Below are 26912 nucleotides of genomic sequence, written 5' to 3'. Positions count from 1 at the left end.
GATATTCTAAATATATCATACACTTAAATTGATAATAAATTTTTTTAGTGGACTTTCTTTAAAGGACCAGTATGTAATATTTAGTGACATCCAGTAGTGAACTTAAGGATTGCAAGCACGTCATATGAGAAATTCACACAAAAACATGGCAACCTCTGCTGCTCTGTAGAAAAAAGGGCTCATTCTAAGGTAATAAAAACTCAATAATTCATTATTTTCAGGTGATTATACAAAGATGGAAACATACTAATGAATTTTAAATTTAATTTCTGCCATGCTCTGCTAGTAAACCCCTTAAAATCTTACACACAGGACCTTTAAGTGGCTGAAATACTTCTTGTTGATGATCCTGTCTCCAGCCTTAAATTACTTAGCGTTCATGCTGGAACCGCTCTCTGCTTCCTCAAACTGGAGGTGTGTTGAACGCCATCTAATGTAGGTAAAATGCTGACTATATAAGCACCTCATACAACCCCACAATAACTAACCCAAAATATGCGGGCAAATATTCTCATTGCACATCCCTAATGGCATTAATGCTCGCATCTTTGGTAAAGATGAGATATTATAGGCGAGGGAAACTGTGAAAAACAGATTGGCTTGAATGCAGCAGCGTAATAAGCTCCAAACAGAATGTAAAAAGAACACACTGCTGCTGGCAAAGCTGTCCATCCACTCTGCCAAGAAGTGTTGCTGTGTCTTAAAAATGTTATCAACACCATAATAAGGAAAATAAGGCTGTGATTCCATCTTAATCTTCCATCTGAGTGCAGAAAAAAGCAGAGACAGACACTATTCAATCAGCACGGCTGCATGAAGGAAGAAAACGGCCACTTGTCCAGTTCTGTTTTGGTTACCTTGTTGTTTGTCCCTTGAAAGGACATACAGATACATAGACGAAAACCAAAACCCAAAACCTACTCGCAGACAATAACGAGTACATATGCAATATACCACACACATGCAGATGCACAGAGGAGGCGTTTGAAGTCACCCTCTGGAGAGCAGTGACACTGGGGCTGGAGCATTCAGCTGCTCTGCCTATAAATAAATGTATTCTGCGCGCAGGGTGTGTGATCTGGCTCTCCAGCCAAGAGAGGCAGCCTGGATAATTATCACCATGGCATTTCACAGCCTTGTTCCATTAGCTGTTATTTTTGGGCCATACCGTTTGAAGTTTCTCTTTGTTTTATCTGCCTCTCACTAAACACCGCAGGGCTACTGGGACAGGCAAGGCAGCTGAGCAGCTTAACTGTAGGCCTTTCAAGAGATGCTGACTGTCTCAGTAGCTGACTACACTCTGCCTCCCTCGTTAGCTGGCTTACTCTGGTACCCATTGAGAGGATGTATGATTTCTTTCTTTTTTTTTTTTTTTTTTTGCTGCTGAGGACCTCTCGTCTTCCCCTGTTTTACTTTCACCGTGTTTGTGTTGCTTCGCTCTGAGGTGTGTCAGAGAGATCCTTGATTACAGCAATCACAGCAATCAATGTCTTTTGTTCAACGTGGAATTCCCTGAGTAACCTCTCACATTAATTAGCTCTCATCTTTCTGTCAAGACACACATATACAGATAAACACTAAAAATTTGCCCAAGCACACACATGCACACACACACACAGGCTGTTACAGAGAGTAAGCTTGTCTCTGAGTGTTAAGCCTTTGCACTTTTTGTTCTCCTGTCCTCCCTGATGATGCTGCTGGTGGTGGTGGTGAGAGCTTTTTGCAGCTTGGCAGGAACCACCAGCCTAATTGGTGGCAGAGTTTTAATAAAGGTGATTTGATTGTTTTCCTTGCGTTTCCATCGCTCCTGGTGCCCACGTGAAGAGGCTGCGTTGTCATGGAGATAGCGGTCTGCCCCTGCAGAACGATGAATGTGTGAGTGTTTTTGTGGACGGTTCGGAGAGATGACCCCGCTGCTGGTACGGCTGACATGGAAACAAACATGACTGCTGACACGTTGTCTGATAAACTGCTGTTTTGTAAAACTGGACGACGGGGCGAGGCGCAGCGAGGGCGAGTTTGAGGATGAGATATCATGTGATGCAGAGTGAGTCAGTGCCAGAGCCACTGGCACATTTAGCTGAATTTTTGTGATGTTTAACCAGTTAGATTAAAGGAAACAAACGTGCCTGTGCTGACAAAGAAACCAGGATTATTGATGTGCATTTTGGAGAGGTCTGGAGAATTCTGTTGCAGTTGTAGTTTGTCATCATCCCATTACCACAGAGCAGCACTTCCCAAACTTAGGGTCAGGACCCAAAATGGCTCGTGGACCAGTTTTTATTGGGCTGATAATTGGCAAAGTAAAATGCATAATTACAGGCACCGTGGAATAGGAGACAGCAAGCAATTCTCAGCAACATTATGTTGTTAATGACCTTCATCACAGGGGACAAACACTTTCAAGCACAGTAATAAAATTCAGCTGGCTTCAAGAAATGTAGCAGCCCCCTCACTAATGGTTTGGACTATAAACCAGAATCAAAATGACAACTGATCCTTCCTAAGTCCCGCCCCTTTTGGAACCTCAGTCAACTTTGTCCTTTCCTGTTTCCTGCAGGTACTTAGATATGCTTTGTGCGACACTCATCTATGTTGAAAAGAAGATGGTTAAAAGATTTTGATGGGGGTGTGTAAAAGCCATATATAGCTGCTACGATAATCAGGCTAAAGTTAGCAAAACACTAGCTAATTAGCTAGCTAATATACATAAGCTGTTTGCTAGCTGGTTTGCTAGCTAACTACATCAGTCAGTAGCTAGCAATCAACAATATTTTAGTACAAAGTACACTAAAGTTACTATATTACGCTGTTAATACAAACTAAACACTTCATGTATCCCTTTCAAAATAAAAGCCTGTTTTCATGGACAGTGCAAGTTCATTATGAGGTGGTGAGAAACTTAGCATCAACTTTTATACTGAAATAAATACATTTCATACAAAAAAGTTTGTCGTGTTTCTTAACAGTTGAGAATATGGCAATATTCATGATCTATTTTTGTAAGTTTGGGTGCCAGAAAGACTCTTTCTCTTTTTGGTCTTTAGCAAAAATTGTCTGGGAAGTAGCACTTGGTTTGTAGCATAACATTGTCAAAATATTACATCTGAGACCTCATTGTGAGCAGTTTTACCTGCAATTATACTCATCATAAGTATGCCAAATATTGCTATAAAAAGACAAAACTGTGCCAGTACTTATAGATTATAAGTGCCCACTTGTGCTGACCTCACAAAGCACCACTAAACAGCATCTCAGCTAAGAACCACGCTGCACGTTCAGCCCTACATCTTCTCCCGTTGCACCAAAAGTGCGCATGTCTCATCCACACATTTAATATAATTGTCCAAACCCGAGCTGGACAGATTTGAGACTTGGATAAACTGACCCTTTGCAGTAACAGCGTGGGTATTTAAAGACCCCAAAGTGTGTGTCCACGTGTGTACATGTGCAGCATTCACCAGATCTTGGCCAGGCAGAGTCTTTCGCTGATGCTCTGTGCGCCTGTTTTCGCTCGGTCCATGTGGAAACGCTGCACTGTACTCAGCTGCACTCGGACAACTTTAACACCTACACACCCACCCACACAAACATGTCTTGGCACACATATTGATTGCTCTGTACCAAGTGAGCATATGCACGCTCAAACGCCCACGTAGAGCTCTTATGAACCTTCCCAGCTAATGTTTATGCATCAACCACAATCAAGACTAGGCAAACTGCTATGTGGGATCATTTAAAATCTTCTGCCTCTGTACGTGGGTAGGGAATATGTAAATGGGTGATAATTTTTCATTGTAATGTGTGCAAGTAGTGGTTGAGATTGCATGTGTTTGGTGCTTTGTGTGTATATGTGTGTATGTGTGTATGTGTGTGTGTGTGTGTGTGTGTGTAAACTTACAGGTACACTGGGCTCTGACACTGCAATGCTGTCTGGGTACACGGTGGCCTTCACACACTGGTTGAGAGAGGCGGCAAAACGGTACGGCTCATCGGCACGCTCACACCGGTTCCTCTGGGAACAGCTGAAGAGAGAGGAGAAGGAAGGACAAACAGAGAAACAGGTTACTGATATGTCTTGCAGTGGAATATAACTAAAAACAAAAAAACAGAGGCCACCAAAGTTGTTATAGCCCTGGGAAAAAAATAAATTAGATTGTTACCAAGTTATAACCAAAACATAAGCAACCCTGCGAAGGAATAAATTACAGAAAATAAAATGTGCTGCCAAAGAGGAAAGAAAAGGAAAAAATGGCAAGAAAACAATGAAAACATACCAACATATACTCATGTTATAATAAATGATGCATTGAAAAAAAACTACAGTTGTACGTGACAATTTAAGTTGGGGGTAAGAAAGACAAATTGCCAGTGTTGTGACAGAAATTAAAACCTAATCCAGCAACAGAGAGAAGAGGAGGGAAAGATGAGGATTAAAAATGTCACAGATACTAACAGTGAACATCATGTCTCCACCTGATGAGGCAGTAATAACCCACTTTTGTCTACAGAATAAGTGACAGGAATGACATGATATTTCACAAGACTTGCATATAAATATTATGATTAGGCACCTCCACTTTTACTGCACATCATATCAACACATTATACTGTAATTAACAGAGGTGCATTATTATCCACCTTGTGATCCAACACCTTTGTCTTAAAGGGGTAGCTTCAGTGTATAATAAGTAATGTACTGCTGTGGACAGGGTCAGAAGCAAAACAGATTTTAGCCACATTAAGAAATCATATCAGTTTACGTGTACGCTATATTTAGAATATTTTCAGCGCTTGAACATTTCTGTCAGACCGCCTTTTCAGATGGGAAATCACTGATACAAAAGCCAAATACCGTTTTCTCCAAACCAACCAAACTCCAGATAAAAAACGGTAATTTTACCACGCAGAAAAGTAGAGTTGCTGGTCTACTGTTGCCTCGATCTGTTAGTGTTGACTTGGATAGCCTGGATTCACCAAAGCCAAGCGCTAACACAAACAAACTATCTGATCAAGGCAGCAGTAGAGCAGCAACTCCTCTGTTCCTGCGAGTTCCGGGTTCTGTTGGTTTAGAGAGAGCGACATTTTGCTTGTATGACAACAGTTTCAGCAAAGAAAAACAATGCAAATATTCTAAAAAGAGCACACAGTTAATGCATTTTGCTGCTGACCCTGTCCACAACAGTTCATTGCTTAGCGCCCTGCACCAGTACTCTAAACTGGAGGCATACTGACCTCCATCTACCAAAGGTAAAACACTGACTATGGATGAGTAACTCAAACAAGACCTCTTCAAAAAATCAGAACTATCTCTGATCTGAACTGCCCACTAACTTTAAACTTTAAATTTAAACCAGATGCTTCGAGCTTCTTTTCTCCTTCTCTCTCAGTTTTCGTGCTGTCTGTGTCATCACATCCATTTATTTGGTTTGTGCTGATTAAGGCTGTAAATGTGACAAGCTCTAGAGTCTGGCTAAGTTATGTTGCTCTTACCAGACTGTTTAATTCTTGTTTTGCAAAACATATGGCATATTGACGATAATTTGAAACTGTTGGATTGCTTTAAAAGCTAATAAAAAAAAGCTTACTCTTGTAAAAATGTGCAATTCATGAGACTGCTACTAACAATAACAGCTGGCTTCCAGCAGAGTTGTTATAGTTTTGTATTTTTCATTCGTTTTTATTTGTATTTTGTTTTAATTTTTTGTTTTTAATTCAGTTTAGTTTCCAAACTGGGTTTGCTCATTTCAGTTTATTTTGTATTGTTTTAATAAAGTTTTAGTTTGGTTTTTATTAGTTACAAGATTAGTTTTAGTTGTTTTTATTACAATATGAGGGAAATTTGTCAGAGACAAGGTTTAAGAAGTTCAGAATAGGTATTACAATGCAAACACAACAGGTTTTAAAGGCATATGACTCTTTTTAGTACATAATGGTGCTTAAATTAGTTTTTTGTCTTCTCGAAAGTCTTTTTATTTTTATTTCAGTTGTCCAAAATGTTTTTTCACAACTGATTTTAGTTTTTAATTTGGTTTTATACAATTATAATAACCTTGGCTTCAAAAACATGTAGCTTCTAAAAGTTTTACAAAATACTGCATGAATTCCCAATAAACCACAGACACTAGTGGTGACACTGCCAGTGAAACCACTGCCCCCAGTGGATAATCTAATAAATTGTACTAATAAAAAAAAAAAACTCACAGCACTAAGCACTACACACTCAAATTATATCCTTCAATCACTGCATAACTTTGGACACGAAACTAGTGCAAATTACACGGCGTTCACTCATAAGAGATCTTAATGGTCAGACAGTGTATCAAGTACCACACGACGCCCCCGCAATCCGCCACATCCCTCATTAAAACTCAGCCACCGCCTCCTCCTTCTTATTAAAACTGTGTGCTCCCTCCAGCCCATTACACCAAAGGCTCTCTATCCTCATCCAGCCCAGCAGTCTAAGTGTCTGGCTAACTGGCTGTCTGGTCACAGTGGCTCTAATTGGACTCCAACGGGTCAGCCGCTGTCCGTGGTGCTGATGTGCCACTACAAGCCCTGTCCATTCTCCCCTGGCTGCTGACTGAGTGTGTATGGTGTGTGTGTGTGGCAGTGTGTGTGGCCGTGTGTGTTGGGGCCCACATCATGCTTCTTAACCACACACTCTCACCCATACTGACTCTAAGCTACATCTTCATCCACTGCCTCTGTGTGTAATTATGTTGTCAGAAGTTCAAGCCATTTCCAGCAGACTCACATGAACAGGCACAAGCGCCACACACACACACACACATGCAGGCACACACACACACACACACACACACACACACACACACACACACACACAAACACTCATATGTACAGTGCTCCCTTGGGATTTTAGAGAGCAGGAAAGTGTAGAATTAGTGTAGTAGTGTGAATCGCCCACTGGGAAAGGAGGGGTCACCATGGCAGGGTTTAAAGGACCAATATGTAGCAGTTGCACATACAACAATGAGTACAGCAGTGCAAATACTGAGTTGGAGCTATAGAGAGTTTATTAAATAAGCTGAAATCCCATTTAATATATGGTCTGTGGTGTATGCAGGTTGTTTCTTTCTGTCCCTTCCTCCCCAGACTTGGGGAAGCTCTGCAGGCTGCAGGAGCTCTGCAGGGATGCATCGTAAACATCGTAAACTGACAATAACAAGGGACAGTGAGTCCTCCACTCTAAGTTGATAAGCTGCTTATAACTGTCAGTTAGTCTGTCAATGGGACTTTAAAGCCCATTATCCTGAAAACAAAAGTCCACTGCTCTGAAAATACACACTCTGGAGCTTGAGTCAAGTGGCTGCCTGTCTCACCGCCTGCCAGACTTATTCTAACATATTCTACGAGACTATTAATGATTTCTTACGACTCACTCACAGACACTTACCCATATGAGAAACATTTGGCATTAATTTGAATCCTAATTAATGTGAAACTGCAGTTATTCCGTCCATGAATAGAAATTTCAGACATCGTGGCTGCAAGTGCATGTATTTAAACTTAACATGTTTACTTGATCATTTTAAGACCTTTTATGTTTAAATACAGAAAATATATATTACAGATTTCTCCTTTAACTTTTCCTCTCCATTACTTTCTCTGCATAATTTCTACATTTTAAATGTGACATTTTTATTGTTACTCCTGATATGATTTCTCTTACCTTCTTTTTGCACGTTTGACTCCATTACTGCTGCATTTGCCACATTTTTTTTCTCCCCTCTTTCCCATGTCTCTCCCTTTTGTCTCATTCTTTCACAAGTTGAAATTAGTACACCTTTCTTAGGCAAGGCGTTATTCCGTCTGCAATTTGGCGCTTCTTTTACATCCACAATGGTGGCAGAAAATGACACTTTAGGGTGCTTTCAGGTGTGGGCTGCGGCACAATGTTTTATGCATGTCTCCGAGCTGCACGGGTACGGATGCAAAAAAACCTGGACAGTCATTAACTGACAAAAAGCCCTGCATTGATTTTCCTCGCTGCGATTTAAAAAAAAATAAAATTCATTTCGGTGGGGTGAAGTAAGATGAGAGCGCAGCAAGGGGGTGGAGGATAGCTGCTGTTGCCATGGTTTCAGGAGATGGCCATTATCTCTGTGTAGTTAGAAGCTGACCCCTTGCCTCTCTCATTAGCTGAAGTGCATGCCACTGAGTGTTGACTAGAATTCTGCCTTCCTCATATTCTCCCTCCTGACCCTCCTCCCCTTATCCTCCCGTCTGGCCCCGGCCTGTCACTCAGCGGCTTCACAGATGCTTTGTGTTCCATCACTCACATTCCTGTGGGGCCCTCACACGGAGAAATAAGGTGCTAAAAGAGGTTGTATGTATATTGAATTTCTTTGTAACAAAAGGGAACGCTCACTCACGCACATACCCAGAAAACTTGAACGCATGTGCACAATTTTGTTCTTGCTCCCTTTTTCCATGAGTTAAAAGTAAAAAAGAATCTGAGGCTTCTTCTGTGCACACAAAAGGATACAAGTGGATTTATTTATCATTTAACAGAGTTGTAAAATGAGTTTTTGTTGTAGCTCCCTCTTTGATTGACTGATTGAAACTGACTGCAGAGATAAGTAAAAAATACAGAACAAACTAAATTATATGGTGGAATACTGAGGATGAAATCTGCAGTTTCACAGCCTGAGGGAAGAAGCTGATCTCTGGTCTGTTGGCACGGCAGCGGATACTTCTGTATCTCCTGCCTGATGGCAGCGGGGTGAACAGGCTGTGGCTGGTTTGAGGATTATCTCGAAGGGTTTATTTCTCTCAAATTTTGTTCACAAATTTGTTAAAATCTGTGTTAGTGAGCACTTCTTCTTTGCCAAAGTAATTCATTCAATAAAATGAGACTCTAAAATGTGCAATTTTATATTGAAAAAAGATATTATGAGGCGTTGAACTGAGTCTATTTCACACAGGGCGGCAGATATTAGATTTTTTTTTACCCCAGGAAGGCAAAGTCAAGACCCACCCTACTCTGCCTCTGACTGGCTTAGTCCTTGATTCTACTGGGCACGTCCCATCTGCATGATGGGTATGATAACTTAATGGTTTTATGATCCTGAGTGTGCATGGGGTCTTTTATTTTGAAAATTGGTTGGGTTTTCTCTGTTGTTTCTGTCTCTGACTTCCTGCCTGCTTCATCTGCTCCGTGTAGCTTGACGTGGCGTCTGTCAAAAATAGATTGAGTGTGTATTCTTCACAGAGCAGATTGAAGAGACACTTCTGGTGGAATCATAAGCATTATATAGAATGGCCAAGATCAGCTCCGGTCGCCATAATGTGATGCAGCTGTGCTCAGTGGAACCCAATCCTCACGCCTGAACCTACCCAACACAACCAACAAAGGCAATCAGTACGAGCCAAACACAGGCAGAGAAGGGCAGGACGTGAACAAAATTTGAAAGACATGAACCTTTTGTCTGCACAGAAGATGCCATAGATGTTTTACTTTTCCTTTTGGAGAATGGGAGCAAAAAAAAGTACTGCATTCATCTTTTTGTTGCGTGTACATACAGAGTTTGACAACACAAATGCATGCAGTTCTCTCAGCCTGTCTCCTGTAACAAGCAGCTCACAGCGCAGCTATTTTCCCTGCAGCGGCTGCTGGAGGCGCTCGGCCTTGGTGTTGTGCTCTCTGAGCCCTGTCCATGGTGCTGAAGTGGCTGTGCACATTTCCATCATTACTCCTCTCTGGCATCTACTCCAACTCCACTGCAGGGTATGAATGCAGTTGTAAATGGCGGCAGCATTTCATGTAGTCATGTGAGGTGAGTGGGAAAACAATCGTTGTCTCCCGTGGTGGTGTGTGTGGGCTGCACTGCTGGAGCTGCAGCTCTGAGGTGCAAATGAAACCTTGACACAGAATGTAATCTGATTCGGTAACCTATATTTAATGTACAGTGTAAACTGTAGCTGGTCTGAGCAATAAAGTGATATCATATTGATACTGTGATATGAGACTAGATATCATCTTAGATTGTGGTTATTATCATATGACATAAATGTTGTCTTTTCCTAGTTTTAAAGGCTGCATTATAGTAAAGTGATGTAATTTTCTGAACTAACCAAATCATTCTAGCTGTTCTACTATTTGCCTTTACCCAATTAGCCATTACATCCACATTACTGATGATTATTTATCAAAAATGTTTCAATATTTTGTGAAAGCACCAATGTTCATATCACCTATCCTTCACTACTTTATATGGACGAATCCGGCGACCGCTTTGTAGCGGCAGTTATAATGAGGCTACAGTAGTGACCTGGCTGGCTGCAGACGAGCTGAGTTTTGACTGGTGGTGGGGTCGGGGTGTCGTGTGATGGATCCCAGAATCACCCGGATTCAACCAACTTGTGGATGCAGAAGGAAATTGAAATATATATTGTGTACTGTGAAACATCTTAAAAATACCATGATATCATTTATATCTCATATCCCCCCCACACTCAATGTGTAGCGTTGCTTTTTATGGAGCTGGAGTGTGAGGGCAACAGAGGCCAGACCTCAGCGTCTGGTCCACCGGTGGCTGCTTCTTATCCTGCCGCCCTAGACAGGCAATTACACCGTCGCCTCTGCTGTGCTGAGCTTTGATAGACACCCAGACGTATGGATGCACACACACCCATTCGCATGTACACATAGACACACACCCCCTGCGAGGGACCACAGCAACAGAGAGTTAATGTATACACTCAAACATGCACAGCCACATACATATGCATAATAACATACAGTCTCTTGCAGTAAATCCTTCACACCTCTACATACACACACATCCTGGCCTTGACAGCAGAGCAGGAGAGGCAGGCAACGGGGAAAGATGTCTGCTCTTCCATCCCTCCTCCCCTTCCGTTTACCACATCTAAGGACTTCAGTGAAAGTGTGAAGGCCTGTCTGATTGCAGCCCTGGCTGCGAGTGCCGTGTTTAAAAACAGGAGGGGAGAACAGAGGGGGAGCCATTTTAAAATCACCTTCCTTGCCTCACTGGGGACAGACCGCAAAACGCCGCACAGAGAGGAGGAGGAAGAGGAGAGCGGAGGTGCTCTGGTGGCAGGGCGCGTGTGGAGGTGAAGATGTAGGTACTGAGGGGACAAACTAGATGTATATTGAATATTTGATGGTGCTTAACAAAGCTTTACTCGTCTTAAGTGGTAAGCCATTATGTTAGAGAATCACCGGCACGATTTGATTTGGTTGAATGGAACTCCGGTCGGGGGACGGTGCATTTCTGCAGAAACACATGTTAATGTAAACATGTATGAAGAGTGACGGCGCTGGGACTGAGGCTCCCTGACATGTAAAGAGGAATCATCATGTGAGCAGTGATGTGCAGGTCTGTGCTGCACTGGGCCGCCTACACACACACACACACACACACACACGCATACACGCACGTACGCACGCACGCACGCACGCACGCACACACACGCACTGTGTGCCGCTACAGGAGAACCCTTTTTGGTTCCACTTGGACACCTTTCGGAAAGTTCTGCTTAGAGTCCCTCATAACATGAGAGGTTCTACAGGGAACCTTTCTATGATGTAATGGTTCTACCCAGAGTCCTTTCTGAAGATTCTATCCAACACCTTTCCACCTTCTAAGGGTGCTAGCAAAAACTAGCACCTAGGGTAAGAACCTAAGAACTAGCACCTAGGCAAGAACTAGGGGGCTCTTTCAAGAGCTTTTTCATATTCCAAGGGTTTTTATCTAGAACCCAACCAGGGGGTGCCATTTAGAATCCTTTAATATTCCAAGGGTTTTATCTCGACCCAACCAAGAGGTTCTAATGAGAACCCTTTTATATACCAAGGGTTTTATCTAATACTCACCCAAGAACCCTTTTATGTTATGGTACAAAATACCCCAGACAAACGCTTGATGACAGAGTTCTTCAAGTATTTTAATGATCCTTGAAGAACTAATTCTTCCAAAAAGGGTTCTTAATGGAATCCCTTAGTCTTCTTCTTTAGAAGCAAATGGTTCTCGGTAGAAGCTCAGTCCTTCAGGAGGAACTCTTTTGGAACCATTATCTCTAAGAGTACAGTAAGTGATTCAGGGCATTTGTTTCTTACTGCTGCATCCCTAAAGTGTGAGAACATCCATTTAAATTCAGGCCACAGGAGGGAAGTGAAGGAGGAATAAAACAAAAAAGAAAAGAAAAGAAGAAAAAACAGAAGGTTTTCAATTTCAAACCACCACAGAGATGGTAAACTTCAGCAGCTCAAGTTGCAGTGTGGGCTCGGGCTGACATGTGAGGGCGCAGTTTGAAACCCGCAGTTCGTGTCAGGGGTCACAGCGACCGCTGCAGCTCATAGGGCGTCTCCTGCGGCGTCTGATAATGTCACTGCAGGACACAGAGCGCAGTATGGCCACAAACCCGCTCACTTCATCTCCTCACAGATCGAGAAGCTACTGTAGTGTAAACTGAGTACGCAACAGTAAAACACACACACAGGCTTATGCAAAGGAAAGTGTGTCAGTCTCTGTTTAAGATGTTGAGTGAGGGTGAAGAAAAGGAGAAAGAGGAGAGGGGAGATAAAGAGAGGAAAAAAAAAAGATTTACAAAGAGACCATTGCTCAGTGCTCTGCATCAAGCTATAGCTTTACTTGAGTGGGCTGAGCAGAGAGAAAAAAAAGGAACAAAAGGCAGAGGGAGCAGTGCAGGAATGGAAGCATCTCAAAAAGAAAACAAGTGAGCGAGCCAGAGACACAGACACGCTGTGTTTTTAGGATCATTAACTGTATTACACAGTATGTAGCCTGTCTGCCCACTCATACTCCACATACTGCTGCAGTATTTCAGCCATCATGTAGCCAACATGTACTAGCTCTATGTTCTAGGAATCTATGGAAATATTGATAGAGCTGCATGTTCGTGATCGATATCTCATTAGGCACAATTGGGAAGATGGATGCAGCTTTGCTCTGACTGCTAACTGCAGCTGATCAGTCGGCCGTTAGACACACAGTCTGACATCCACAATGGGCTGAAGCAGCCATTTTCATTGGTAGGCTAATTGTTGATGCCATTGGTAAATTAGAGGAGAGTTTATGGTCGGCGCTGGTCGTAGAACAGTGATGAACATGCCGCATAAACAAACAGTCTAAAGGAACCAGCTGTAGTTAAGAAAATATCAGCCTGTAGCATCAGGTTTAACTTAACACAGGGTGACAAGTTAAATGTAAGACTTTTTAAAAGAACTTTTAATGCCACTCTTGAATTAAATTTTAAGGTTAAGTGTGCAGGAGAATCTATTAGCAGAAGTGGAATATAAATGTTTTTTATTGGTGTATAATTACCTGAAAATAAGAATAATTGTGTTTTTGTTAACTCAGAGGGAGCCATTTATATCTAAATAGACCGTGGGACATATTCCATGTTTCCACAGTAGACCCGAACGGACAAACCAAACATCGGCTCTAGATTTGGCCTTTCAAGTTTTGCACGACTACCATAGGTTTCTCCTCCATGCTTGGCAGGCGAGTTGGTTGAAATCCGCTGTTTCACTGATTCACTAGATGCCACTAAATCCAACACGCAGGTCCTTTAGGGCAAAATTTTCAGATAAAACTAAACATGAAATGTGAAAATATAGACATACTATAGTAGTACATATATTGTCTGTTCAAAATTACAAGGAAGGCAAAATGACAATAAAGCATCCTTAATGATATAAATCACTACAATTGATTCCTACAGCCAGAGTCTGAAATGCAGCTGCATCAAGGTAGAATACCCAATTTATACGAAAGTCAGTTCAACACCTGTATTATTAGTGTGGTTCTCTGTTTTATAGTTTATAAATGGTTGGAATGATTATTGCCGACTTTTGACAGCTTATCTTTTGCTCAAACATTGGTGCCGTTGGGTGATTTGGGTTGGGTTATTCGTCCGATATGTTTCCCACACATTTTTAAGCCAATGTTGTTCCTCTGTGCCACCCAGACACACTATGGTGGTCACAAGGAGACAGTTTGTGAACACATATAGACCAAACTGGAGTGAGTGGAGTTTTAGAAGATGCTTGCATGTTTCCGACAATCTTCGATTGAAAAGGAATCCATAATTTATTCAAGGTAACAGTGCGTTTCCTGCTAGCTTGTAGTTAGTTGCTTTAACTTACAGAAAACACAGGATACACTGGATATGTCACGGTGAGGAAGAAAGTCAGCAAATCTGACTAAGCTTAACTTTAAGACTAACTTTTCCATGAACGTGCCTGAAATAGATTTTCATCAGCAGTGGTGGTGTTAAAAAGTGAAGACAACAACTCCCATGATCCCACGCTTCTGCACAACATCATCAAACTACACCTTATATTATTGTTTTAATGTGAGCAGAATTGATATATTGTGCATTAAACAGTAGAGACAAATGTGGTCTCACTATCTGGTAAGCAACAGGTCACTCGCATATCTAATGTGTTATAACAGCTTATTAATGATTTACAACCTATACCATTTGCAAAACATTTGTAAATGTGGTCTTATATTTACATGGCACCCAAACAAGTCTAAAGAAGCCAGTTGCAATTAAAAAAAAATATAGGCCTGCAGCATCTGGTTTTAATTTCTGGAGACAAAAGCAAGATAGTGCAACAATTGCATCCCTCTACAACAACACATTTCCTGTCTTTAATTCCCACTTCCTTTCTCTTACATCCTGGGGTCACATTGTTAAAGAACTGGCCACGTCCCAAACGCGACTCTTTCCTCTCGACAAAGAACACCGACACAACGCGCTCCAAGCACGATGTCAAACAAATCGTTTGACGCCATTTAAAGCTCGTAACACACATTTGTGAAAAGTGGACAGCTGTGCCATTCAGGCTGCTGTGTGGGTTGTTACTGAAACAGATCTGAGGAGTTCAGCCACATGCAGACTGACAGTACAATACCATACAGTATCACAGTGTAGTAGTGATATGTTATTCTGCTCAGAGCAGCCCTCAAATGCTGACTCACTCTCTGCTGGGGACTACTACACCAATAGCCCTAAGCTGTCATCCACACAACAAACTAGCGCTGAATTTGACACAGTGAGCAGATTCTCTTATGCACATATTACATAACTACAGAGGTGGCAAAAGTGCACACATTCATTACTTAAGTAGAAGATCAGATACTTGTCTTGACTCTGTAAAAGTGGAAGTACTGATTCAACTTCTTTACTCAGGCAAAAGTGAAAAAGCACAGTCTCTGAAATCTACTCGAGTAGCCCAGTGAAGGACATTTCTGCTGGTTGTTTCTGTGCGAAGCAAACTGAACCTCAACTTTTCTTCACCCTCAAGTCTTCCTCTCGTCTGTTTCATCTTATTATGTCTTTTGTGACTTGTTTGGTCTTTTATGTTAATTTTCTTATTGTTACGTCGTACGTCTTCATCTTTTGTCATCTTTGCTATGTCTTTTTTTTTTAATCTCATTATGTTGTTTACACCTTGTTTTGTCACTCACACATTGTTGTCTTTTTTTGTCCTGTCACATCTTGTTATATCACCTATGTCTTGTTAGGTTTATTGTACGTGACATGCACTAATGGAAGGAATAACCACTAATCTTTTCTATATGTTATTGTTCCATGCATTTATGCTGACATCTGTCTTGATGTTGAGAAGGTGGTGTGGAATGATGCAAAATAAAAATAAACACAAATTCCCCACAAATGCATTAAAACTAAAGTAAGTAGTCTGTTTAAAAAATGTGATGAGTAGTACAGATATTTGTGTTAAAATGTAGGGAGTCAAAGTAAAAAGTTGCGAGAAAAATAAATATTCAAGTAAAGTACAGATACCTGAAAACAGGTATTTGTACTGTGTTACTTCCCACCTCTGCAACCTATTATCATTCACTTCTTATGATGAAAAGCATTACTCAGAGACACTGGTTAACTGCCGACCTTGGCACTGGACCACCTGTCCAGTCTCAGCCTCTGGACAGACGTCAGAAAGACTTGTGACTAATCCTGACAAATCTGAACCGAACCTCTCGTCCTCTCCTGGAATGTCGGAGCGAGCTGAGAGGATAGAGGGAGAACAGAGCGACGCGGGACATTTTCGAGATGGAAAAGCCTCTTTCCAGCGTGATTTAGAGAGCTAATCTAACGACAACGGGAAGCAGGCTAAGGGAGAGCGAGCGGGAGCGACAAGAGGGAGAGAGAGAGAGAGAGAGAGAGCGTCATCGCAGCTCCATGTTTTTGGATTGTGGTCAGACGGAGGCTGAACTACCCATTCACAGGACTGCGACTGAAGAGCGCTCGAGATGATGAGCTCCCTTTGAGCTGCAATCAAAATGCTGCTCGGTTTTTGTGGGCCGATGAGTGTGCAACATCAAACACTCTCTTTCCCTCTCTCATTCTCTTCCCCTCATTCTTATCCCCCCTCTCTCTCTCTCTTTTTTCTCCTCTCATTCTTCATGCATTCAGTGGATGCCTAGCAGCTGCTGGTAATTAAAGGACTTTAGAGTCTCACACCACACTGAATCAGAGGAAGAAGAAAGAGAGTAGAAAGACGTCGAAGACAGAAGACGCCACTCCTGGCCAGCCTCGCTCTCACGTTCTCTGCTTCTCCTCATCATTGCAAACCAAGCTAATGTCCCTCTATGTTCCCAATTAGCCACCTTAGAATGCTGCACTTCAATGAGGATGCACACGCAAACATAAAGAAAGAGGGGAGGGGGAGACAGTGTTTGGATGAGAAGAAAAGAGGATGGATATTGTGGATGGCAGCTGTAAAAGGAGGGAGGGGGGGTGATCAAAGCGAGGGGTGTTTATATGTGGCAAGCCAACCATCTCTGGAGTGTGGAAGAGCTTATTCCAGAGGGAAGAGTGTCTAAATGGGAGACAGCGCTGAGCTGAGAGGAGATGAGCGGAATAGCTTAGATGCTAGCTTTTCCGTCAGGGGAGTGAGGGAGGTACACGCAAACATGGGAAAGTGGAGAGGAAGGGGGTAGGATGGGGGGGGGGTAATTTTATAAAATCAACAATGGCTCAGGGATTGGTGATGAAGAAGTGGAAAAATGGAAGGAAAAGGGGGCAGAAGGAAGCTGTAGTGATCACAGCTGCGGATGGCACCGCGGCTGGCAAGGAATTTAATTTTGGGTGTGTGGGATGATGGGAGCTCTTCACCAGAAGGGTGCAGCTGCTTTTCTCCAACAGTATTTGACAGATACTTCCTTCTGCTCCTGGTTATGTTGTATATTCATGCAGCGTTCCTGCTAATTAAACCCATGTAGCAAAAGCCCTTCAGGTTTACATTAAAGGCGCAATATGTACATTCTGCTGCTCGGCGTCTCTCTCACGTTAAAGCAATAACAATCGACGTAGTTTGATGACATTGTGAAGTAGCGTGGGATGGATCATGTCTTCATTGATGAAAAATCACGATCAGGGCTCAACAATAAGGACTGTCCACTTGACCCGGGGCAACTAAAATACCATGGTGTACCATGAATATCTTTGGGTTTTTGACTGACAAATCATGACATTTAAAGACATCACCTTTGAAAATCAGGGATGGACATTCACTATTTTTTCATATTGTGCAGATATTGCAGCCTTAGATTAAACATGACAACTAACTTTTGTCTTCGTTGTTCTCTGATAACTGTTGATAAATAAAACAATTTATACAAGTCAAGCAAGCAAGTAAAAAGTGACTGAGGCCAAGAAGATTTCTGACCTACTTGCAGGTAAATAAACTGACATTGAACCCTGTCATCCTGGGATTCAGTGTTCATCACATCTCATTTCCGCTTCACAGGTAACAAAGTATTTGTAGTTTTTTAATGAATGAAATTGTCTTTTCTTATCTATATGCACCTCGAGGTGTTTTAATCAGCCGCCATCTGGATTTAGACCTGGGATGCTGCAGTTATTTAATACTTCATATGCATTATGTGTTTTTTAAAAAAGTTTTTTTGGAGGAGAGGCATGTAATCATGACTCGATATCAATGCTTTGTCTACAGTAGAAGAGGCTCAATTACATACTGCAATGTCAAGGTCTATTGTTTCCCTCAGTCTTTATTGCATCTTTTCTTTTCAGCTTTTCCACTTTAATCAAGCAGAAGTGGGGAACTGGAGTCACATGACTGGACTACTTAAATTACAAATCATGAGTACCAAGTCAAAGTCACGTCAAGTCTGTTATCAAAATTTGCTTATTCAGACCTTAGACAGATAATTTGATAGAACTTAGATTTCTCTACATACTGGTTTTAACAAAAAATGGGGTGACTTCTAGAACAATACGCACAAATCTGGCAGCCTACTGGGGTGCAGCAGCACAGCGGGTTACCAGAGGCCAATGCATCATCCAGCAACACAAATCACAGGTACATGAATGCATCTTTTTAGCAAAAAATTTATTGGCTGGACAAACATTAGGTAGAAACTTTAAGTTTCAAGTTTAAGACTTAGCTTCTGTTTTCACTTTAGAGCCATTTAGAGCTATAAGGCTACACTATAATTTCAGAGCCCCACTCTCTATTGTTGTTCATTTTGGAGGCTTGTTATTGATTGCAATAAAATGTCAAGTATCAGTAAGAATTATGAGGTGTAACATTGAAAATAAAACTTAACTTTTCATGACCACTGTCTTCGAATTGATTTAAATGTGAAAACTGGGGTAGATCATCAGAACTACATTAGTGGACTTGTGACTTGCTTGCAATATTTCAATTTCTATTCGATTCTTTTGTTTATCGTGAGCAGCTGAAAGAAGATGTAACAATTCTCCTTTTAACTTCTTTGCCTCTGTGCAGTAAGTCAGCCCGAGCTGACAGGGGTCCTGCCACGCTCATTGCAGGGTCAGGACAGAGAAAGGGGTATTAGGACCAGAGACAGGTGGCACGAGGGTCTGCTGCGTTGAGCGAACAGATGGCTGATCTGACGTGAATCGGGGGGGGGGCCTGACCTTTTCTCCCCACGGTACAGTACAGCGGTCCACACAAGTGTTTGTGCATGTACACAAAAATCGAACCCGTGCGCACGCACACACACGCAGACGCTCACCCTCACACACACAAGGTTTTTTACACACCAAACAGCTGTCTCATCCTCACAGCTGCTTTCACCATAACGGTCCATTCACCTTTTAGCATCAGTACCTCTTACACGCTGTGGATTCACATTCCCGCTAGCCTGAATTATTCCATTCCCTACCACACCTACACAAAAGCACAGAGGAGCTAATGAGCAAAGAGGCTAATGTTGTGGTAAATGATCCCTGTGTGAAGGCACGCAAACTGCAGAGACTACGGCGCTTCAGCCGGCCCCTCCCGCACCTCCGCAGGCACATGCTGAATTACCTTGTCGCTAGGCAATTATTTGTCCTGTCCCAGCTTTGGAGTGATGTAAATTACTTTAAGTGCACTTTGCAGGGGCCGCCATCACGATAATGATGATTGCGGCGGGGCTCTGACACACACAAATATTCAGCTATACCTTTAGAGAGAGGGGCTGCATTTAGGAGGGGCCGTAAGTGGGGAATTCAAGACATGGCAGCTAAGAAGAAGAAGCTCAGACTGATGAGAGTACGTGTGTGCTTAAGAAACAAAGGAGGAGCGATGGTGAGGGAGCAGAACGCCTTTCAGCTTCTTTAATAGTGTGGTGTATTCATCTTCTATCCTCAATATACCCTCCATCACTCAGTCAATATCACAATGAAAGTCTCATACCCCTCAAAAAAACAACACATATACGTGTTTTTTTGTGATCTATTATTTTTTTCTATCTGTTTTTGTCCTGGCTGGCTTTTTAGAAGTTCTTTCTGCTGCAGTGACGTTTGAACTCCAGCAGGTGTCAGTCATGACTTCTGTGCTTGTTCTTGTGTCTGCTGTTAATACAGTGGGAGGTAAATGTCCCCTAACTTGCTCAACAAATAGAGTTAGGGTCCAACAGATTAAGACAATGTTAATTAAATATGCACAGGCAAAACAAAATGCATGTGTGACAGCTCTGTGCAGGGGGACTGGTCAAATAATGAGTCTCTTTGCTCCGTCTTTTCAAATTCCACTTGGTCATACACAGGCTGACTGGACTCATTTCCTGTTAATATCAAGTCATGTCAGAGCAGGGCAGCAGCAGTGGCTACACGGCTGCAGCAAGTCGCTCTGAACCAGCTCTGCACCTCTGAGGCACAACTTTCCGTTTTCCAGACAGACACTGTCTCCTCTCCTCAAGCTCAAACCGGTCTGAGATAAACATCAAGAGAAAACCTGCCTGCCTTTGAGCGATGGGGGGAACCGAGGGCCGTTTTGGGAGATGTTTAACAAAATGTGCATGCAAAGTAGGACACTCACATGTTATGCAGGACACACCAGCCGCAGTGTGGGTCTCCGGAGCTCAGACACTCTCCACAGGTCCCGTACTGCTCGCATGACTCGATGGGAACTTGGGTGACCTGAAAGCACATGAAAAGGTCAGGGTCACAGTGAGCGCAGCACAACAAACATTACAAGACACACAAAGAAGCCTCTGGATGTGTGTGTGTGCAACAAAGAAATGCTCACTCAGTCACACACACACGATTGATGAAATATTTACTTTTCCACAAACACTAAAAAATGAGGCACCGCTTTACGATAAGACAACACTTATAAATAGTGTTATTAATTAGGCTGTGAACACTTCACTCATTTAAAATGCAGATACAACACATTAGATGAAAAGGGCAGCAGTGACCTGTTGCTTGCCAAATAGTGAGCCCCTATTTATCTGTGCTGTCTCAGATCTCATTGCTCACTTTGTCGTCTCCATCACCAGCTTTTACACCTGTCAGCTTTATCACATATTTGTTAATAAGTTATCAACATTTACATTAAAACAATAACAAAAGATGTAGTTTGATGGCATCCTGAAGGGGCGTTGGATCATGGGAGCTGTTTTTTTTCCATTCTTAAACAACTACCATTGCAGATGAAAATGTATCTGACGTGACTCAGTAACAAACAGAAATCATGTTCATGGACGATGAAATGTATTTAAGTTTTATTGACATCATGACTCCCTGATCTATTGGACGTATCTCGCGTTTTCCTGAAAGGTATAGCAACTAGCCAAAAACGGCTCGTAGGAAATGCACTTTTAATTGGGAAGTTAATGATTAATCATTAATTCATTATGGTTAAGAATGTAACCAATTAAAAGTTAGTTAACTGATAATGGATGTACCATTTCTGCAAAGCTCAAAGGTTTTCTCTCTGTTTGGTTTGGTCTGCCTTGTTAGTCCAGAAACACATTCAACATCGTTTTGAACCATTTGTTGAATGTGGACGTGTGAGCCGTTTTGAGCGAGGGCCTTATCGTTTTTATTATTCTGTTTGTTTCATTTTTTGTGCACATAACTACTGTGCTGCTAGAATTGTTTAAATATAAAGATTTTGTGTCTTATTAAATATTAATGATAAATAGATTATTCATGTTTTCATGTATCAGCTCAGGAAAATGCACAAGATTTGCAACCCTAACCATTATCTTGTATGGATTTCTCTACATTTGAAGATTTTTGGAAACACTTTGGATAAGGTAAGTTCACAACTCAACAAAATATGTAACATAGGTGCAGCGACATTTTAATGTGTAGAAGTGTTACATATCATAGCAATAACCACTGTCAGCATATCTCAATAACCAAAAAGTTGCATTTGGCACCAAATTAACATGTGAAATTACCAAATTCATATACTGAAACTTTGGCAATATTATTTACCTTTATGGTTTCACCATCCACAGTTTTACACTTTACAGTAAGGCTTCTTCTGCCACTTATAAATGTTAGTAACTTATTAGTAAGATTATTAATAAGCAGTAACTGGATTTTGCCAAATAGTAAGTCCACATCAAGGTATAAAAACTGTATTATAATAACTTGTGTGTACAACCTAATTAATAACCTGATTATGAATCATTTATAAGTGTAGTCTTCATGTTAAGTGAAACAAAACAAACCTCTTTATTCATTTAAATATGATAATTATATGCTGTAATATGTTACGCATGATTCCTCGCCATGTAGCCTATGTATTACACCAACATTAATGTTTTATGATGATTTGCCTCAAATGTTTGGGTGCCCTCTGTCCTCATATGTCAACGTGTGAGATGTCAACTGCACAGGCAACTGTTGCCTTCATCTTAAGCCAAAGACACAGCAGTGAGCAGGTGGGATCAGTTGGCCGGAGAAAGCTGTTTCTCTGCCATCAATGGGCTCTTGTCTGCAGCAGGGCATCTGTCCGCCAAGGTAGAGCCTGTGCAAACACACCTACACGCGCAGGAGAAGTGACAGACGCTTTTCTCAAGAAGCCTGACCTGATTACAAAAATGTAAAAACGTGTAATGAAAAAGTAATTATCAAAGATGAATAGATAAACTTTATTAGACAACTGCAGCAGAAAAAAAAGGAATTATTAACATCAGGAGTAACTTTTTTCCCCAAGCTCATGTAAAGATCAACTTAATTACACAAACAGATGACTGCAGCATAAAAGCAAAACTGAAAAGTAATTATTAAAGTTGTACTGTAAGTTGCTTTTGAAGGAACAAAATGAATGAATGGACTACAATTAGTATTTTAAGGCAAAACATGTTGAAAGTGTCCACAGCAAAGAATTTGAATAAGCGCAAAGCAAACACACTCCACACCCACGAGTCCACACTAATCCACACAGGGCTGTTGGACTACAATCATTTGAATAAAGAACAAACATCCTTGTGCGTACGCGCTTATTGACATTAAACTTACACAAATATAGGGGCCGGAATTTACATATGAGAGCATAAAATACTTGTGTGTGTGTGTGTGTGTGTTTGTATCTAGCTGTGTCTCTGTCTGTGTCTGTCTGCTCAGCCACATGGCCCTCAGTCTGTTTGTGCAGCCAAGAGGTCTGTGCAATCCCGTGGTCAGTCTGTGTGTGTGTGTGTGTGTGTGTGTGTGTGTGTGTGTGTCTGTAAGTGTCCCACGGGGCTGCCCAACTCACACCTGCATCCAAGGGCACAGATCTTATTACAACTTAGGGGGTCGCAGCGGTGAAATTCACCCCCAGACTTACTGTTTTCATTGCGGTTTGAGTTAATTATGTGAACTTTTACTACAAGCTGGGAGAAGCAGAAACCAGGTCTGTTCTAACTCCACTTCCTACATTACATTACGCTGCTCACAAGGTTCATTATTGGACAGCAGGTTAGTTCAATTTATATGAATTATTCACTTTAAAATACCCTCAGCTCCTGGCCATCTTTTGAGTGGGCAGACTGTTAAACCAAACTCCATTCTAAAAGCGGGTGTTTTAAGTTTCGGCCATATTACTCACTGTAAAAACTTTAGTTACACCATCGCTAATACTCTTTTCTGATTTGCTTCGATCCACAGGTACAATCGGCATGCATGTCAATTACTCGGCAACATTATTAATTGACATTAATGTACACTTCACATATTGACTGGCCCAGCACAACAGTGCCTGTTTACACCAGATGAAAGTGGTTCATACTACTCAGCCTTCAAAAAGTGTTTATGAGTGATTTATTTCAAATGTGGAGTCGACTTCTATTGAATATATATATATATATATATTCAACTAAAGTGAGGTCCTAAATGGGCAATTATATCTTTTTTTTATTTTGTTTTAATAGCTTTTGGTAGTATATTGTATTGTTTAAACCAAGGGTTCCCAAACCTGTTCATGTGAAGGACTCTTAAAATAGAAGCACCAATTTTAGAGGTTTTTGTCTTAAGGAATTCTCAATGAGAAATTTTCAATTTTTAGCTTTGAAGATAATAAAGTGCTCATAGTCAATCAATAATTAAACTAGAATCACTATAAAACACAATCAGCCATCCCTATTTCTTCCTTTGCTGTTCCAACTTCTAAAAAGTTAAAATACTCTGCTCCTCCTTTTTCCGACCACAACACTCGTGATGACCTCAACATACACACGCTGCCCCATAATGCAACACAAAACACCACCACCGTACAGCTGACGAACAGAGCCGCGCTGAAAATTTCAGACAGTTTCAGAGTCTGACACAGATTAATTTTCACTCCTGTCCGTCTTTCAATTTCCTGGCAATTGCCTTGTTGGATAATGATGGCTGACTCTGACAGTGTGTGCCCCGTTCAGCTCCAAACCTCAGGCTCAGATCAATGCCTAATAAGTGGCTCCTCTGCAAAATGTGGGGGAGTGAATGAAAGGTGCAAATCACACCATTTAAGTGTTTTTTTTTTCGAACCTTGTGCAAATCGCCCACAACTTGGTGATATTAATTGCTGTTAGCACCACGGGCTGGAATTAACTGTCAGCCGGGAAGAGATAACAGCTGGGTGTCCATCAAAGGCTTTTCTTTTATTACAATGAATCAAATTGTTAAAAAAAAAGAAAAAAGAAAAAAAAAACAGCTGGCAGCAAAATTTGTAACGTGAAAAGTCTGCAAAACTGTCAGCTGCTGTGAAAACTCTGAGCTTCATGTGCACCAGCATATATATATTTTTTCTTTGTTTTGTCTTCGCTGCTCAAAAGCTCAATAACCCTCCACCTGTCTGCTGGTCCTAAACCCTGCGGCAACAGAAAGACGGGCCCAGGGGACAAAGAAAGCCATTGACACGGTGGGACGTTGACAGTCGCTGCGCTGTGTGGCAGCTCCGCCGTGGACACTCCTGTTAGATTAACCCCCTGTCACCTCAACAAACTCTATTTGTGTGTTTGAGTGTGTGTGTGTATGTCTTGCCTAGCTTCGGGACAAACAGGTGGCACGCTGTAATGAGCTGCAGACGGGGTCACATCAGCAGCAGAAGCTGCAACTGATGACAAACAAGCCCACCAGGAACGAGACTTGGCTGGGGAAACAGTCGACTCGGTCTGCGAGCGTAACTCTCTGAATCCCTCTTCACCCCCCCTCCGCAAAAAAAAGAGCCTTCAGATCCTTCCCAAAACATGTGCGGCGAGGCTGCTGAAACTTTAGGGTATAACTTTCACAGAGGCCCAGCTCCATGAAAGGGTTACAGTGCGGAGACAGCTGTCAGCGGGGAGGAAAGTCAGGGAGTAGTGGAGCAGACAGACAGACAGACACAGCCCACTGTCAGCTGATACAGACTGAAACACAAAAAAAAGAGGTAGCGGGGGTAATATGGAGGAGGGAGAGCGATGTAAACAGGTGAGAGCAAACCTGAGAGCTGAAAAAGCACAAAATAAGAGAGAAGGTGTGTTTATCTCTGTGCTGTATTTACTATAAGTGTGTGTTTGTGTGTGTATTGATGTTTAGACCAGCGTGGGCCAGCAGTGGAGGTGAAGGGGGTTGGGGTGGGGGGAGGGTAGTGGGGGATCACAGCAGCTGTTGCCCAGCACACGCTACAGTCACTCAACACAGCAGGGCTGCACAATGAAGCCCCTTCTCCCACTGTGTGTGCATGTGTGTGTGTGTTTATGTTTGTACGTACACACACTCACACATGCACAGCGCCATAACGGATGTGCAGATTGTTGTTCCTGTGTTTCTGAGGAAGACAAAGAAGCACTGCATGCAATCTGATATCGCCTCCAACTTTCTCTGCTCTCAGTCTGCACACAGCTGACCTGAGCCAGACTGAGCCTCGTCATCGAGGAGCGCTGCGCTCTGGTAAATGAATGCTAATAAAATTCCCACTTAAGATGACCCTAGCGGGGGGTTATTCAACCAGAGGGGCTACAGTGGCGTCGCATACTGGAGCAACCTGGGTGACTGACTGACAGCCGCGGGTTAAAACAACAGCTTCCTCTCTTTCAAAGGCTCGCGCTGAATAGGCTTCAGCTTCCATTATTACCGCCAAGCCTTTGCTAATGCAAGGGTGACGTGTCTGTTACTGAAACCCAGAGCGAGGGATTTGGGCGCTAATATTAATGCCTAGGCTTAAAGGCGCACTATGCTGTATTTTTCTAAAAGAAAGAATGTATAGAGTCATTTAAACATAATCCCTCTAAATGAGGAAAATCTTGGTCAACTGAGTTTCTACCTACTTTTCAACCAATCAATTGGTAGATGGGGAAAAAAACTGCACATCACCTGACGATTAACTAAATTACCCAGAGTGCACTGTGGGCTTTCTATCTGGTGGCCTAAATGGGTGCTAATCGAATTTCCACAGTGTTGTCAAGCTACTTAATTCCTGCAGCTATTCCAGCTTCAGTGTACAAACAAACTAAAGCACTAACAGAACTTGTGCTGCTGTATAAACTTCCACTCTATTTATTAGTTGCTTAATGTTTCTCTTGTCTGTCCCTCAGTATCACAACATTAGTCCACCGGCCCAGCCTGTGGGAGTAGCCAAGTTAGCAACATGCTAATGCCAAATTCAATGGGAGAACCTACGAATTAAACACAAAAACAACAGAAAACATGGGAAAACTTTCAGTCTGAAGTCGAGTCACAGACAGCCGGTATTGATCCATCATTGACTGAAATCACTACTGACCGACCCTTGTGGAGAAATCAGAAGTTTTTCATCAAAAAATAAACTTTTTATCCACTTAGCTCTTCTCTGACTGTAGCGATTTGTGCTGCTTCTTTGACATGGTGTCAATTAGCTTGGAGCCAAGTAAATGCTCAGTAAATACACTGCCAATCAAAAATAAAATACATCAGCTCCGTTTATGTGCCTCCCACTCCTGTCGGTAATGGATTAAGAAATGCTTTACTCCTTATGTAAGTAACAGGAGCGACAAGGGCACATCAACCAACCAATTAATGAGCTGACCAGAAGGTGCCGGACCTACTCTGAAGCAACACTTATGACACACTAGAAATGTGCGGCGGTGGCTGTTTGTGCAGACACACTGCCGTCTGCATGTGTTTCCTCGTTTTCTCATAATTTGCTGCGTTCGTGACGTTTCTGTGGCAGTGGTGTCTAG

General features: G+C 42.0%; 1 protein-coding gene across 1 annotated transcript in view; it reads right to left on the bottom strand.

Moving 5' to 3' along the window:
- The window catches only part of plxna2 (plexin A2), a 265500-nt gene that overhangs the window by 104648 nt on the left and 133940 nt on the right, over positions 1-26912 (bottom strand). Inside the window, exons 5-6 of the mRNA XM_084720421.1 lie at positions 20333-20433; positions 3902-4025 (exon numbers count right to left, since the gene is read on the bottom strand). Of these exons, the coding sequence (XP_084576547.1) occupies positions 3902-4025; positions 20333-20433 (225 nt within the window). The remainder of the gene's footprint in view (positions 1-3901; positions 4026-20332; positions 20434-26912) is intronic.

This window comes from Lutjanus erythropterus, chromosome 6 (assembly GCF_056507025.1).
Source record: "Lutjanus erythropterus isolate fLutEry1 chromosome 6, fLutEry1.hap2, whole genome shotgun sequence".
Classification (NCBI taxonomy): Eukaryota; Metazoa; Chordata; class Actinopteri; order Lutjaniformes; family Lutjanidae; genus Lutjanus; species Lutjanus erythropterus.
Note: the sequence above shows the minus strand (reverse complement) of the source record. Positions and strands in the feature narration are given on the sequence as shown.